The sequence below is a fragment of the Anabas testudineus genome, chromosome 8 (assembly GCF_900324465.2).
Source record: "Anabas testudineus chromosome 8, fAnaTes1.2, whole genome shotgun sequence".
Lineage (NCBI taxonomy): Eukaryota > Metazoa > Chordata > Actinopteri > Anabantiformes > Anabantidae > Anabas > Anabas testudineus.
Genome location: NC_046617.1, coordinates 4,239,619 through 4,252,931, shown reverse-complemented (window position 1 = coordinate 4,252,931; position 13,313 = coordinate 4,239,619). Strand labels below are relative to the sequence as shown.

General features: G+C 42.6%; 1 protein-coding gene across 1 annotated transcript; it reads right to left on the bottom strand.

Annotated features, from left to right (window-relative positions):
- Positions 1 to 667: 667 nt before the first annotated feature.
- gadd45gip1 (growth arrest and DNA-damage-inducible, gamma interacting protein 1) lies at positions 668 to 2,575 on the bottom strand. The gene is made up of 2 exons (XM_026357112.1): positions 2,163 to 2,575; positions 668 to 1,095 (listed from the first exon to the last, which is right to left on the bottom strand). Exons 1-2 carry the CDS (start codon positions 2,561 to 2,563, stop codon positions 804 to 806), a joined length of 693 nt encoding a protein of 230 aa, XP_026212897.1. The 5' UTR covers positions 2,564 to 2,575; the 3' UTR covers positions 668 to 803.
- Between the last annotated feature and the right edge of the window lie 10,738 nt (positions 2,576 to 13,313).

Here is a 13,313-nt window from a genome sequence, read left to right as displayed (position 1 = left end):
ACTGTTGTTTTAAACTGAATTAATGGAAAGTCAGTGTTTCACCTAAACTGGGATCATTGCGTGCACTTTCCACAAATGTTCAAACGTATTAAAATTATTTTTGCATAAATAAATTCTACAAGTGAATGTGTCTTAAATAATCACCAATGTTTTAATCAGGAGAGGGAATTCCTATAAATGTATTTAATATGTATAATAGAAAAGGAGTCCTAGGTGAGTGGACCCCATTGTGACATGATTTAAAGCAAATCTACAGATACAGTCAAAACACTAATGGGAGCGGTGAAGAAGTAAAGAGTAAAGGCTGCAGATGTAGATGTGGATGTGAAGTAGGACTTTGAATGACATCAGCGAAGGACCGATGGATGCTGGTTCTGGTGGATCAATATCATCTTAAACTATGCAGAATACACCATTTTCTTTTTTGTTTTGAGCTATATTCGTCCGCCCTTGTGGCCATGACTTCATTGTGTGTCGAGGCTCACCAAGCACAGCTACATTAACATGTTGTTTGTGTTTTTTTTAAACCAGTTTTGTGCCTCCACATTTAGTTTTAGTATAACTCAGACTAATTCTTAAGACCTGACAGTAAACTACACCGTTACCTTTAAAAAGAGACCAGAGACACGACTGTTGTTTGTGCACAAATAAGCTGGAAATATTTAGATCATGCCCTCTGTATAGAAATTAATTTATTTTTGACCATAGGTCATGGAAAATTTACAAATACACAAGCAGATGATAGTTCAATAGAAAAAAAGAGTTTTAATAGCTATTTATGTCTGAAATGGTTCAGTCCAAGACTACGAGGAGGTAGCAGGAGGCGTGACAAGAGCTGCTGCCTGCTCCTCTTTCAGTCTGCGTTTCATTAGTTTCTTCTTCTTCTTCTCCTCTTTTTCTATTTCAGCAACCATTTCCAAGAACTTGGGGCTGCGGGGGTCCACCGTGTAGCCAAAGCGCTCTCTGGCCTCAACCAGCAGCCTTGCACGGCTGACTTTATCCTCCTTTAGCTTCTGTTTGGTTTCTCTCTTCTCTCTGCGCCAGTCGGCTATCATCTTGGGCATTTTGGCCATGTTAGCTGCAATGAGTTTCTCTCTATGGCAGAAAAAGAAAAGATTCGTATAAAAGATATAGTGTGTCACTTTCAGCAACTAGTGGCTGGGCCGCCATGAAACTTGAAACAAGTTCTCCTCAGGATGAGTTGTTAGACGTGTAATGACTTCATCTAGTGCCATTTTAGTTTGATTAGAATCTTGTGAGGTGAACTGATTAAACTAAGACATATATGGTGATAAACATTAACATGTTAGCGTTGCAACAAACAAGACTTTTGCACCAACTTCACCACAACTGCTGAGTAGGTTGGGTTGTGGTTGTATGTTTGTCACTTGTACACAGATCAGCCACAATATTAAAACAGTCTGGACGGTTTAACACGAGCACTCTGATTAGTGTAGGGCTACACAGCAAACTGTGACGCTGTGTGTGTGTGTGTGTGTGTGTGTGTGAGAGAGAGACACCCATCAATCATGGCCCACAAGAAAGCTTTCTCATGCCGACAAACTTTTCATCACTGTCTTATCTTAATTTTTGTGTAGAATAACTTGCTACACGTGTCTTAATATTTAACATATTACACCTGCTGTGGATGAGTAAAGACACCAGCTGTCAGGAACTGAAGATGTAAACTGTTAGACAATTGTATGTGGAGTGAAGACAGAGTTAAAACCAAGCTGATCGTTGTCATTTGTAGTTAATGGTGATGTTAATACAATGTTGGATAGTTTGATGAATAACGTTTCATACATAATAACGCATCATAATGGTTTATATGGTTAGTAATAGTAATGCAAATTTAAGTTATTCATTCCGTTGATCATAATCTTTAATCAAGATGATTTTTTATCCAAGAGAAAAATGCCTTCAGAGCACTGGTTAAGTGTTGTCAAACGCAAACGACCTTGTCTTTTATTATATCAGTTAACGTCTGGCGTGTATTAAATTACCGCTAACGTTTTCACCATTCATGTGTCTGTGAAATACACATTCACACATCATTAAGACGAGAGGGTGACCGGACCAATATACCCGTTTCACTGCTTATTTAAACTAGCTGTCCGATAATGGACGCACATGACATTAGCAGGGCTAGCATAACTTACTTCGCCAGTCGTTTCTCAGCTTCCTCCTTTTCCTTGGCCTCTATTTTCTTCTGCATTACTTCCAATGGAGGGTGCCACTCGTTTTCTTCTGCGATGATCTTGTCCAGCTGCTCATGGCTCGGCCACAGAGAGGCAGGGTCGATGCCCGACGCTGAGCCATACCGACCGAACAGCTTCCTGTCGTAGCGGGCCGTCTTCTGCCACTCCGGTGTCTTCTCGCTGTCTTTGTCTGGGAGGTACGGCTCACTGAGGTTTAACTTTAAAGGTCTGGGATTGTATGACGCCGTCGGTAATAGACGTCCACATTGAGTAGTCGCACAAAGTATAGTGTTTGATGATGAAATTGACTTTAAAGTGCTCCATAGCACCGCTGTCCTCCTGCACAACATGGAGGCCGCCATCTTCCTTCATCGTCGAAGGACCCGCTATGAATCATAGGTGGCTGCCGCAGTGCCTGTTCGCTGAGCAGCTCCACGTCTTCTTCGTTGGATTTTATGGCGAGCAGCATCCAGCAATAAGGTGCGTTAGCGCCACCTTCAACCCTGGAGGGTGAACACTTTTGTATTAGCTTAAGTCAAATCTATATAATAGATGATATATATAGGCTACACACATATAATTAAACTGTGGGGGTACTTAGAAATGTCCTTATTTTCCATTTAGAGTCAATATTTAAAAGATTCAGGATTGGTTGCAGAAAGTAAGGCAAATTGAAAAAAACTTATGATCATTTTCAATATTCTCTGACATTTCCTGGACTAACAATTAGTCAAAAAGATAATGGAATGACTTGATACCTGATGATAAAATTGACAAAAACAAAGCAGACTCCAAGATGTACACTTATACACTGGATATACTGTACCTTCAGTACCTTCAGCTGTGTTTGGTCATACCTTCTTTTTGTTTTGTTTTTGTAATTTTTAACTCTGTACAATACTGAAGATATGGAAATTACGACAGAACAGCTGTGGAATTTTGTAGTCAACGAAAACATGGTAAATATGTTATATATATATATATATCATATTGTATTATTTTCACATTATCTTAGATTCTCCAAAGTTACATAGCTACATTATAGCTATGGAAGGTTTTGTTTCCAGCGCTTTGAGACAGTATAACTCAGCAAATGCTCTTTCGCTCTGTGCTTTGCTACACTATCAGGTTTAGATGTTTTCATTTCATTTCTTAAGAAATTGGGTTCTTATTTTGCTTGTACTGGAGAGCTGTGTTAGACAAAGATCAAAGGGGTAGAGCTGGAGAATTAATCACTTTCAGAAGCGTTCTTTGAGGAGTTAAGTTCAGTGGTGGGGGGGCTTGCGTTTCACTCAACATCCCTGTTGACTTGGAAGTAGTTGTGAGCAGGTGGGCTGTAGCCAGCGCACCAGAGCACGAAGGGAAGCTGAGACTCTTTTTAACACCTTCTTTGAACATTTAGGGACCACTGGGCAGGGGAATAAACCTTCTGTGAAAGAAAGGATCTTTGTTTTAAGCTCCTCAGCTCCACCTCCTCCTTCCTCTTTTAGCAGCCTCCCTCAACTTTTATATTTAATTTCTTTTCAAGAAGCGGAGATGGAACAAATGGGGAAGCTCTGGAGTGCAGCACTTACAGAGACAGATGTCATCGCTTTTGTGTTGTGGGAGCACGCCGAGCTCTCCATCGTCATTAAAGATTTAGGGTTCCCATGGCAGGGGTAGCACCAGGCTGGAGGTGGGGGTGGGCATGACAGAGGCTTAATTTGGCTTAGGAGCGATCTGGTGCCAAGCGCGGGGCTTTAGGGATCACATCAACGTCAGTCACAGGCAAATAGGCTTGTTAGCAGTTAGACGATAAGGGGATGGTGGCAAGCTGACAGGTCTATTTCTGAGTGAGAAGGGATGGGTGCTGCGTTAATACATGTTGAGGGAAGTTTTGCAGAACATGTTCACCTGAATTATGGCTGTTTTCAGTCTAAGGAGCAGAAGGTATCTACCGAGAGGTTGAAGTCCATCCATTAGGATGAACTGTAAAGGGTCAGCCCAGCACAACCCTTTGGCAAGGACACATCTAATTTGGGAAAAAGGGGTGTGTTCAGTTTGAACCCAGCAGCAAAGCTACAAGTACATGTCAGTGTGGCCTATAGAGGCCCTGAGTATCTGAAAGACCACCTTCGTTGGGCTTGGGGAACTCGTGTACAGCCAGAGTTAGTGTAACGACGTGGGCTTGGTAAGGTTTAATAACAACATATACTGTTGGTATAAAACTCCTAATCTCTCACTTCCTGACATTCTAGAGACAATGTCAACTTTAACTTTCTGTGTATTTGCTAGGAAACTGCACAAAATGTCACGACCAGTTGTCAGGATAACATTTATCAGGGGATAGAATAATTATCATGAGATTTCCTTTGTAATAATAGAAATCTCTCACACACACTCACTCACATCCAAATGCGCGCGCACACACACACACACACACACACACACACACACACACACACACACACACACACACACACACACACACACACACACACACAAACGAGCCAAGGTTTGGTTTTGTCTTTCCTGTGAAACAATTTGCCAAGCTAGTGTTACTATTTGTTGACACAAAGCAGAAATCATAATAAATTGAGTCTAAATGAACCCCTCTTTTGTTGGCCTTAAACAAAGGCAGGGTTTTACTCTGAATCTGGCACCAAGAATTAGATTTGTCAGCATTTCCCCAAAACAAGGGATAAGGACAAAATCCAAATAAAAGAGAGCTGAGCCCCAAAATATCTCCATTTCCTGGTAATGACAGCACTCTGTGGCTACACTGCACAAAGTAGAAGGAACAAAAAAGGCTCCTTAGTAAGAGGAGTCCCTGCAGCGCTGGTGATAAATTACAGCTTTCTGCAGGAACATCACACAGAAATGAATAATCTGAAGGTAGTGTTGTACTTGGCAACATCGATGTAAATTGCCCATAGACAACTTAAGCTCCAACATAAAAAATGTGCAGATCTGTATGGTATCCCTGATTTCTCAATTTGTGGTTAGAAGCGACCGTCATGCACGCAACAAATTAATAAGGGCTGCACAGTTCTTTTTTTATGCTGCTGCATAAGTCATGACTGTGATCAGTCTTGCAGCTCCCTACAGGCTGCTTTTTCAACACCACAACAGCAACCCCCCCTCACCCCCACTAATGTTAAACTTGGACTGAGCCCAACTCAGAACTACCAGCGTAAGCGGTCTTAGGCTGGAGGGGGCTGTTGTGGTATAGTTTTGGGGACTGATGTGTGTGCAGGGGAAAGTGGAGGGCAGAGGAGGATGGTGAGTGTTCAGTGGGGAGCAGCCAATGTAATGGATGTACCACATGGAGATCCAGTTAGTGATGTGTTTTAGAACGCGGTGGGGGGGTGGGTGGGGGTGGGGTGGGGGTTTGAGGAGGGCGGGTAGGTATGAGCAAGGGGGTAGTGGTGGTGGTGGGGTCTCAGTACCCTGCTGCATTCTCTACTGAGCTTCTGGAAAAATGCAACGGCGGCTTTGTGAAAGATTCATCCACCGGGGGGACGGAGAGATGTGGGGAGTGGAGCAGCGCTGCCACCAGAGAGCTCTTATTTCTGCTCACTTTGCAGCAAAGAGTGCAGTAAAAATGGATAGCTGGGACTCCCCGGACCCCCACTGCATTTACTGCCACATAATTGCTGCAACTAAATTATGTTGCATCACAAATCGTTATATCTGATGCTCGTGGAAACACCTGAAGAGAAATACATTCCCATAAACACACGTACAGTGGGTTTACATAAAGACTTGGCATTTGTTCCCAGTATGTAATGATGCTAGATTCCCACAGTAGTAAACAACTGTTCCACACTCTGCCCCTGATACATTAAGATTTTTTTTCCCTACAAATGAACAGCCTTGGGAATTGAACAGATTGTGGTCCATAAAAAATGTGCATGTGCTCGATATGACAGATTTGTAAACAACAATGATAACATCCTCGGAATATTTAGTTATGATGGAGCTTGTAGTTTCTTCTTTCTCTCCAGGAGTCCTGAGGCCTGTACAGCCCAGTCCAGGGTCCTAATGAGATGATGAATGGGAGCGACCGGAGTGATGGAGGCTCTCGATCCACTGGTGACGGCTAATTTAAGGGGAGATTCATCAAATGTGGGCCTGCACTCAGATGCACCTTCATAAAACAGTGCCGGAGTCCAGCGAAGATGAATTGAGGTAATTATCAGCTCTACCTGTTCTCAGCCATCCTCCTCTGACTCTGTCTTCCTGCAGTTCCAATGCCTCTAATTTGTCTGCATGTAGAGCTAATACTTCAATCAAATTCCTCTTTTTACCAGAAGACCTCAACTAAAGTGAGAGATTATTCCACATTATACTAATGCAGCAGTATTGTTGCTCTCATCATCACAAAATGCCACACTAAACGCCTCATTCTGTACATTGGCAACAAATGAGCGACTCACTACACTTTGTCCACTGATACAGTCGGACTATAAGTGCCACAGCTATCACTTGGTCAACATGGTCCAGTTGGCATTGTTGTAAAATGTCATTGGTTTCTATGAATTCTCCTGCCAGAAGTACTGAATATGCTTTGTTTCTGCCAAATGGTCGGAGTGGCAACCTCTTATATGGCAGTTAGGGATGGCAGGGCAGACATTGTACAGCGTTGATGGCACAAACAGAGTCGGTTTAGTAACTACCCACAGCAGGCCTCAGTATACAAAATCAGTGTGGGCCTGTAAGAGTGATCCACCGCATTTGAAGGGTTCAGAGAGTAAAATCCAAAATAAAATATACAGGAGCACAAGCTAAATCAGCTCAGTACAGTTGTAACTAAGGGGTGTTTCCAAGCATCATTAACTAAATCTTTAGGTAGGGTGGTGATGGGTGACATTTAAAATAAGCTCCATTAATGACTAGCACATCCACAGTGTAGTAAAAGCACTCTGCACAAACAGAAGACCGTCCTGGACGCTGCTGAGTTTAGACTAATGTCAGCAAGTCTTTACATTAACTGGGGAAGTTTATACTCTAGCAAGCCCTGCCATCGTAGCCTGAGTTAGTTTTATAGTCGAAAGATCAGTAAGGCATAAGACATCCTGGAAGCCCTTCCTGTTCATAGTACTAGTCAAAAGTCTACAGTACCTTATACAGTAATACCAGAATAGTAGTTCTTAAAGTAAAAGGGCATTTTGCATTTTGTTTTACTAGTTTCACCATTTCCCAACATAAAAAATGCAAAAAGTATTTTTTTTACATGAGGCCCCTACCTGTGAAGACAAGCCTCACTTTTCACTTCAAAATCTGTAAAAGTGATGGTGCAGTAAGCTTTTGAGGTTGTTAACAGGCATGTTTTATACACTCCAGTCAGCTGGTAACATTAAAAACAAAATGAAACAAACAAAAACAAGGCACAAACTGTTTTCAGTCGGGTCATGGAGCTAATTTTAGCTTAATTGTCTTGCTTTCTATTTACATACAAACATTTATGCCAGCTGGAATAATCGATGGTCAGTGGTTAGAAATGAAAAACCTGCTTTTCTCTGCCTCTGCCCGGAGTCAGTCATAATAATAATAATAATAATTTCCAGTGGTAAATCACCATTAAATTTAAATTGCATACCTACCATGCCAGAATATGACAGACATAGCAACAGTAACTAAGGGAGTGCAGCTTAGCAAGCTGTCAACTTGACCTCACGAGCTTCCTGTGACCTAATCACGTGTGAAAGGTCAAGTTACTGAATGATTGGAGCTACAAGCTGCCACCTGATTTAACCTGGAACACCCGGACACCCAGGACGACACACTGCGCTGTAGCTGTACAGTCCCTAGAGTGGGGGGAGCTGAGTCACTGCCTGTGCACAGTCACATCCAGACACATATTTGCACACAGGCACAAATACATGCACCCAGCCCTCAGTCGGAGATTTTTAGGGACTCTGCAGTACAGAGGGGGAATTTAGGAGGGAGGGGGGATGCATGTGGCACCAGCCTGGCGCAGACATCATTCCCGTTGCTCCCTTAGCTGCGCCGGCGCCATCTGTCATCTGCGTGAACATCTGCAAACCCAAGGTGCCCTTGTCACCCAATGTTAGAGCAGTGTGTTTGGCTTTTCCATTAAGGAAACCTGGAGTGATTCAAAAGAACAAACCCATTAGAGTGGAGGCTGTAGTGGCGAATCAGCTGGGTTGTCGAGTCACATTAAATAGTGGGATTCCTCCTCAGGCCACACCGACCTGCCTGTCCAGCATGTCTGGCTAGCGTGACATCTCATCTACTCACTCACTGACAATTTGGCCCGGGTCTGCCATTACTCCATGAGCGCCGTCTCCTCCAGATTCCTTCCTCTGTCTCTCTGGTTCTACCGCAAAACAGATGGCTTCACCCCATCCTCATTTTCAATCTATCTCCACTCGGTGCACTCGAGGTTATGACCAAAATTGAAATCATGTTAGACTCCGGGAGACGTTGAAGAGCTGCACCATGTTGTGAACCCTTTTGGAACAAAAGGCGTTTTGACAACAGCAAATAAAAATGAGCAAAAACAGAATGAGAACATACATTAGAATTGAGTGATAGGTTCACTTCTGCTTTTAGAGATGCTGCTCTGTTCTGACTCCAGCAGAGATCCAGTATTTTAGACAGATGGATTGCTATGCTATGGCTGGACAGTGTATTATTCAACGCTGCAGCTCTGCAGAGAGTATTTTTGTCTATTGCATATGGTGCTGAGCTGGATTACGGCAACAAGATCACAACAATATGCTCATTGACCACCATGCAGGGATATAATCTGAAGGATTATGAAACTAGCTGCTGCCTCTCTGGATGATACAGAGTGATGTGGGAGATTTTCCTTTTTATGAGATTGTCTGATCTCTCACACTCCAGAGTTTTATTTCAATTGTCCCCCTGCTCTGCGCATGAAGCTGGACACAGCAGCGGGCAAAGCTTCTCTTCTCACAGCTGCCTCTCCAAAAGAAAATGGGCAAACACGGGCGCGCAAGCGAGCAGCAAGCTCGCTACCATCTGCTGCAGTGAAAGAGCGAGGATGCTGCTGCTGCTGCTGCTGCTGTTGAGTTGGTTGTGAATTCGAAACAGCAGCTGAGAGGACACACTGTGCCCTGGCCACACAGAGTGGCACCACTGCTGCCCGGCTGCCTGGCACAACAGGCTCCATCTGACACACTGATGAATTCACACACACACACACACACACACACACACACACACACACACACACACAATGAATGATTACAGGCCAAAATCACAGACTGCATTTCAATGTTGATGTGCAACTGAAAACCTAATGGAGATCATCACTCACAAGGCTGTAGAGGAGAGTGAGCTTATTTGTTACACATACGTAGATTTATAATGTTGAACTGTGTGCAGCATCCACTTTTATTCGGGGTCTCTACATGACCATAGAAAGCTGGAGAATTTAAAGCCTCCCGTTGCTACGCTCCTGTTTCTTTTTCGTGAATGGAAAAACTGACCTGCGCTCTCTGCGAGTGAGCTATAAGCTTTGGAACTCTTACAAGCGTTCTGTGAAATGAAATTTGAAAAAAAAAGAAAGAAAGTGGGCTTAAATAACAGAAGAAAAGAGGAATAGGTATCAAGCAGGCATAGACACTAAGCATACAAAACAGAATCCAAACAAACACCCTGGGAGCCCAACATTCAGTCCTGGCCAAAAAGTGGCTGGCAGAGTGAGTGGACTGCCTTTGAAAAGAGCACCTGCATGCTGTAAGAGTCTCAAAAACAAAGACCCCAAGCTCAACAACTCTTGACAGCCACTGGTTCGTCCGTGGACAGAATCCTCATCCCCGCTACTTGATGTGCGTTTATTTGCAATTTGTCACCTGGCTTGTTTACTTTTCTTGCTCACTCATTTGGAACTCACCTTTGTCCGAGCGGGCTCATTAGCAGCGGCCTCGTTCCAGGGAGAAACCACCAGGTTAAAGGCCCGCATTTCTGAACCGAGTGACACGGCTCAGGCGCCGCGCTTTAAATGAGGCTTGGCCCCTGTTCTCGTGGGAAGCAGCGGAGAGAGGAGCCAACAATATGTTTTCACTTTTATGTATTTTCATAAGTCATCTAGTTGGCTATTAAAGTTTATATTTTTCACAAGAAGTCCCACCTTTTCCAAAAAGCTTGTGCTAAAATTAAATCCGCTCCTTCTTCTTTTTCTTTCACTTCTGAAGGCCTCGAGAAGCCTCGGGAGACTGACCCCGGAGTTTAGGCAACATGTTTACCACACATTTCATGCAGGAGCTGCTTTGCATGGTGGGACATAAATTTCCCAGTTTCCCCCTTTGGCAACTGTCTCTCCTTGGTCTTAGTTTCCTAATAGACAGATTTAAAATATAGTGAATGGATGGAGATCAGTACATTTATGCACAAGTTGTGCTTTGATTTGTAATAGGTGGCCCTACAGCTCAGCTCCCCCCTCACCATCAGGGACACCTTTAGAAACGTTTTATATGTTTTTCCAACATCTTTGACATTAAGTTGTAAGTGCCCTCAGAGGTGAGCTAAATTTGATTAATACACACAGATGTGAAATAAAAAGGCCTATTTTATTTTATCCTAGCTATTCATCTAAGTGTTAAAATGCAACTGTATTTACACCTCCAGTGAAATTGTTTATTTCTCAAAATACCCAAAATTACCAAGAATGAATCTGATGATGCAAATAATCTGGATACTTAAAAAACTCACATGCAGCACATACAACAAAATTAAAAACCAAACAAAAGCACAGGACCAACCTTAAATAAATTAGGAACAAGCCCAGCCAGCCTGCACTTATATGATGATGAAGATCACATTACACTGAATACCTTTAAAATGTGGTAATTTTAACGTATTAGATTATTAAATTAATTTTAGTCATTTTTTCTACATAATACAAGTTGCACAGCAGTAGAAAAAATAAAAATAAAGTAAATTAAGTAACATTAGTGCAGCAGTTTTAACAAGATTTTTTATTGTTAATGTGAAAAGAATAGTGGTTAACAACAGTGGTTAAGATGTGTTGTTCAGCTTAGACCATTTGATTCTTCCAGGTCTGTTGTCACTCCTAAACAGTAAGGGACTGTGTGAAAATGATTAAGATGTGGAGCAGATTAAAGGCAGAGTTATGCTTCAGTGTAGAAAAATGTAAACATATTCAGTGTAGTGACTAGTTTATACCAAGGATATTTTAATTGTACTTCTGGATTTTTTTCTTCCTCGTGAGTAAATTGTGTTTAGCCAAATGCAAAACAGCCTCTAGTGGACACATATGTCTATCATACAAGTATAATAAAAAACATACTGTACTTGTATTTCCATAGATAACCTACATACATATACTTATCTGCATTACACAAGAGCATCATTCTGCCTTAAATGTTACATTTCACAGCATTACTGACATGGCAAACTTTAGCTTTACTAAGTTACATCAAAAAGGAAGAACAAAAAAATAATAATAAAATAAAGGAGGGAATGAGAAACGTGTATAAGAAAAAATACATGACCTTATCTAATCTAATTATGACCTTCCCTTCCTATTAATTTTCACACAGTCCCTAATCATTTGCATGTGTGTATGCTTATACTTTGAATATTTAATATTTAATACCCAGTATTTTCCAAAGACGCCATACCTGAAGTTAATAAATTTCCCTCTGATTTCATTTCTCTCTGCTTTTCATTTCTTCCAGGTAGCTAAAGGGCGAGTGCCAGCACATGATGGGGAGGGTGTCAGACCGATCTGATTGGTGGAAACGAGAAAAGGGAGACAGAGAGAGAGATGGATGAATCAGGATTGTGGAGTGAGGGGTGGGGGGGGGGGGGGGACCGGCTGAGAGTAGACAGAGAGGGAGGTAAAACTGAAAGCAGATGGCAGAGCTGGCACCTGTCTTCCACTAAAATCTGTTTGGAGCCGTTTTCCACATGTCTTTTTAAAAAAAAATGCCAATTCTGCACGTTATGCCAAAAAAAAAAAAAAAAAAACACTCTCAGGTTTTAACCCTTTGTGACCAGAGCCCTCCCTTTAGATTTTCACTCATAATAGGATGCCCCCCCCCCCTCCTCCTATCCGAACAGGAGCACATACAAACACCCTCAAATCCTTCCACTCTGTTGCACCCGGGCCTTGTAAGCAAACAGAGGGGGCATTCAGAACAGGAGAGAGTCTCATTTAAAGCCTTAATCTGTGGGCCACATGCTGCACAACAGCAGAGGACCGACCGAGCACCACAGTAACAGACCTGACAACACACACGCACGCGCTCGTGCTCCGAGCAGCCAGGCATGCCCCGGCTAAACATGGCATGTATTTGGCAGATGAGGAGGTCTGCTCCAGGTGGCGGCATGTATATAAGTTGTGATCAGTTTGAACTCTCTCAGGTCGCTAGCTCTCCCTCACAGGACCACACCAGTACTTCTGCATGTTTGAGCCCAAGATGTGGTAATAGTACTCTATTACTTTACAGGTTCATCTCATCAATGTAAAATTTACAATAACATAATTGATGCTTTATTAATCTAGTTGGGAAAATGCTTGTGAACAGGCGGCTGCATTTAAAGTGTCAACGGTTTGGTGTTCAGTGTCTTGTCCATGGACACTTTGACATGTGGTCAGGCATCTAAAAGGACCTGGAGTCAACCTACAAACCCGGGGGTTTCATAGACACCAGCCCCACCAACAGATCCATAGACTATACCTGAAGCCAGCCATATGAATGATGAGTGATGTGAATGGAGTTATTTCTCTTGTACTTGAATATTTTGGGTATGTTGGATCATCAGTTAAAGTTACTTTATACCTTCATTTAGCCGTAATCTAGCTGTGTAGACAAGCACTCAGTCTTTATTTGTGTCACAAGCGACTGGTGCAACACAACCGAGAACATCCAGCAAGTCCCAGTTGACAAATCCGCGCAGGACGCACAGACACGTTTAAGCACGTCCAACATTTGACCCGGGACAGGAGGAAATAGAAATGTTCTTGTCCGAGCAGCAGACTGATTAAAAACAGCTTTCTATGAATAGAACTTGTGTCCTGTTTCCAGAGAGGCCGCTCCACTACAGCGCTCTGAAACCTGCTTTTCTTTTAGTTTCTTTTTCATTCTGATGAAACGTTGCATGATACGTCTG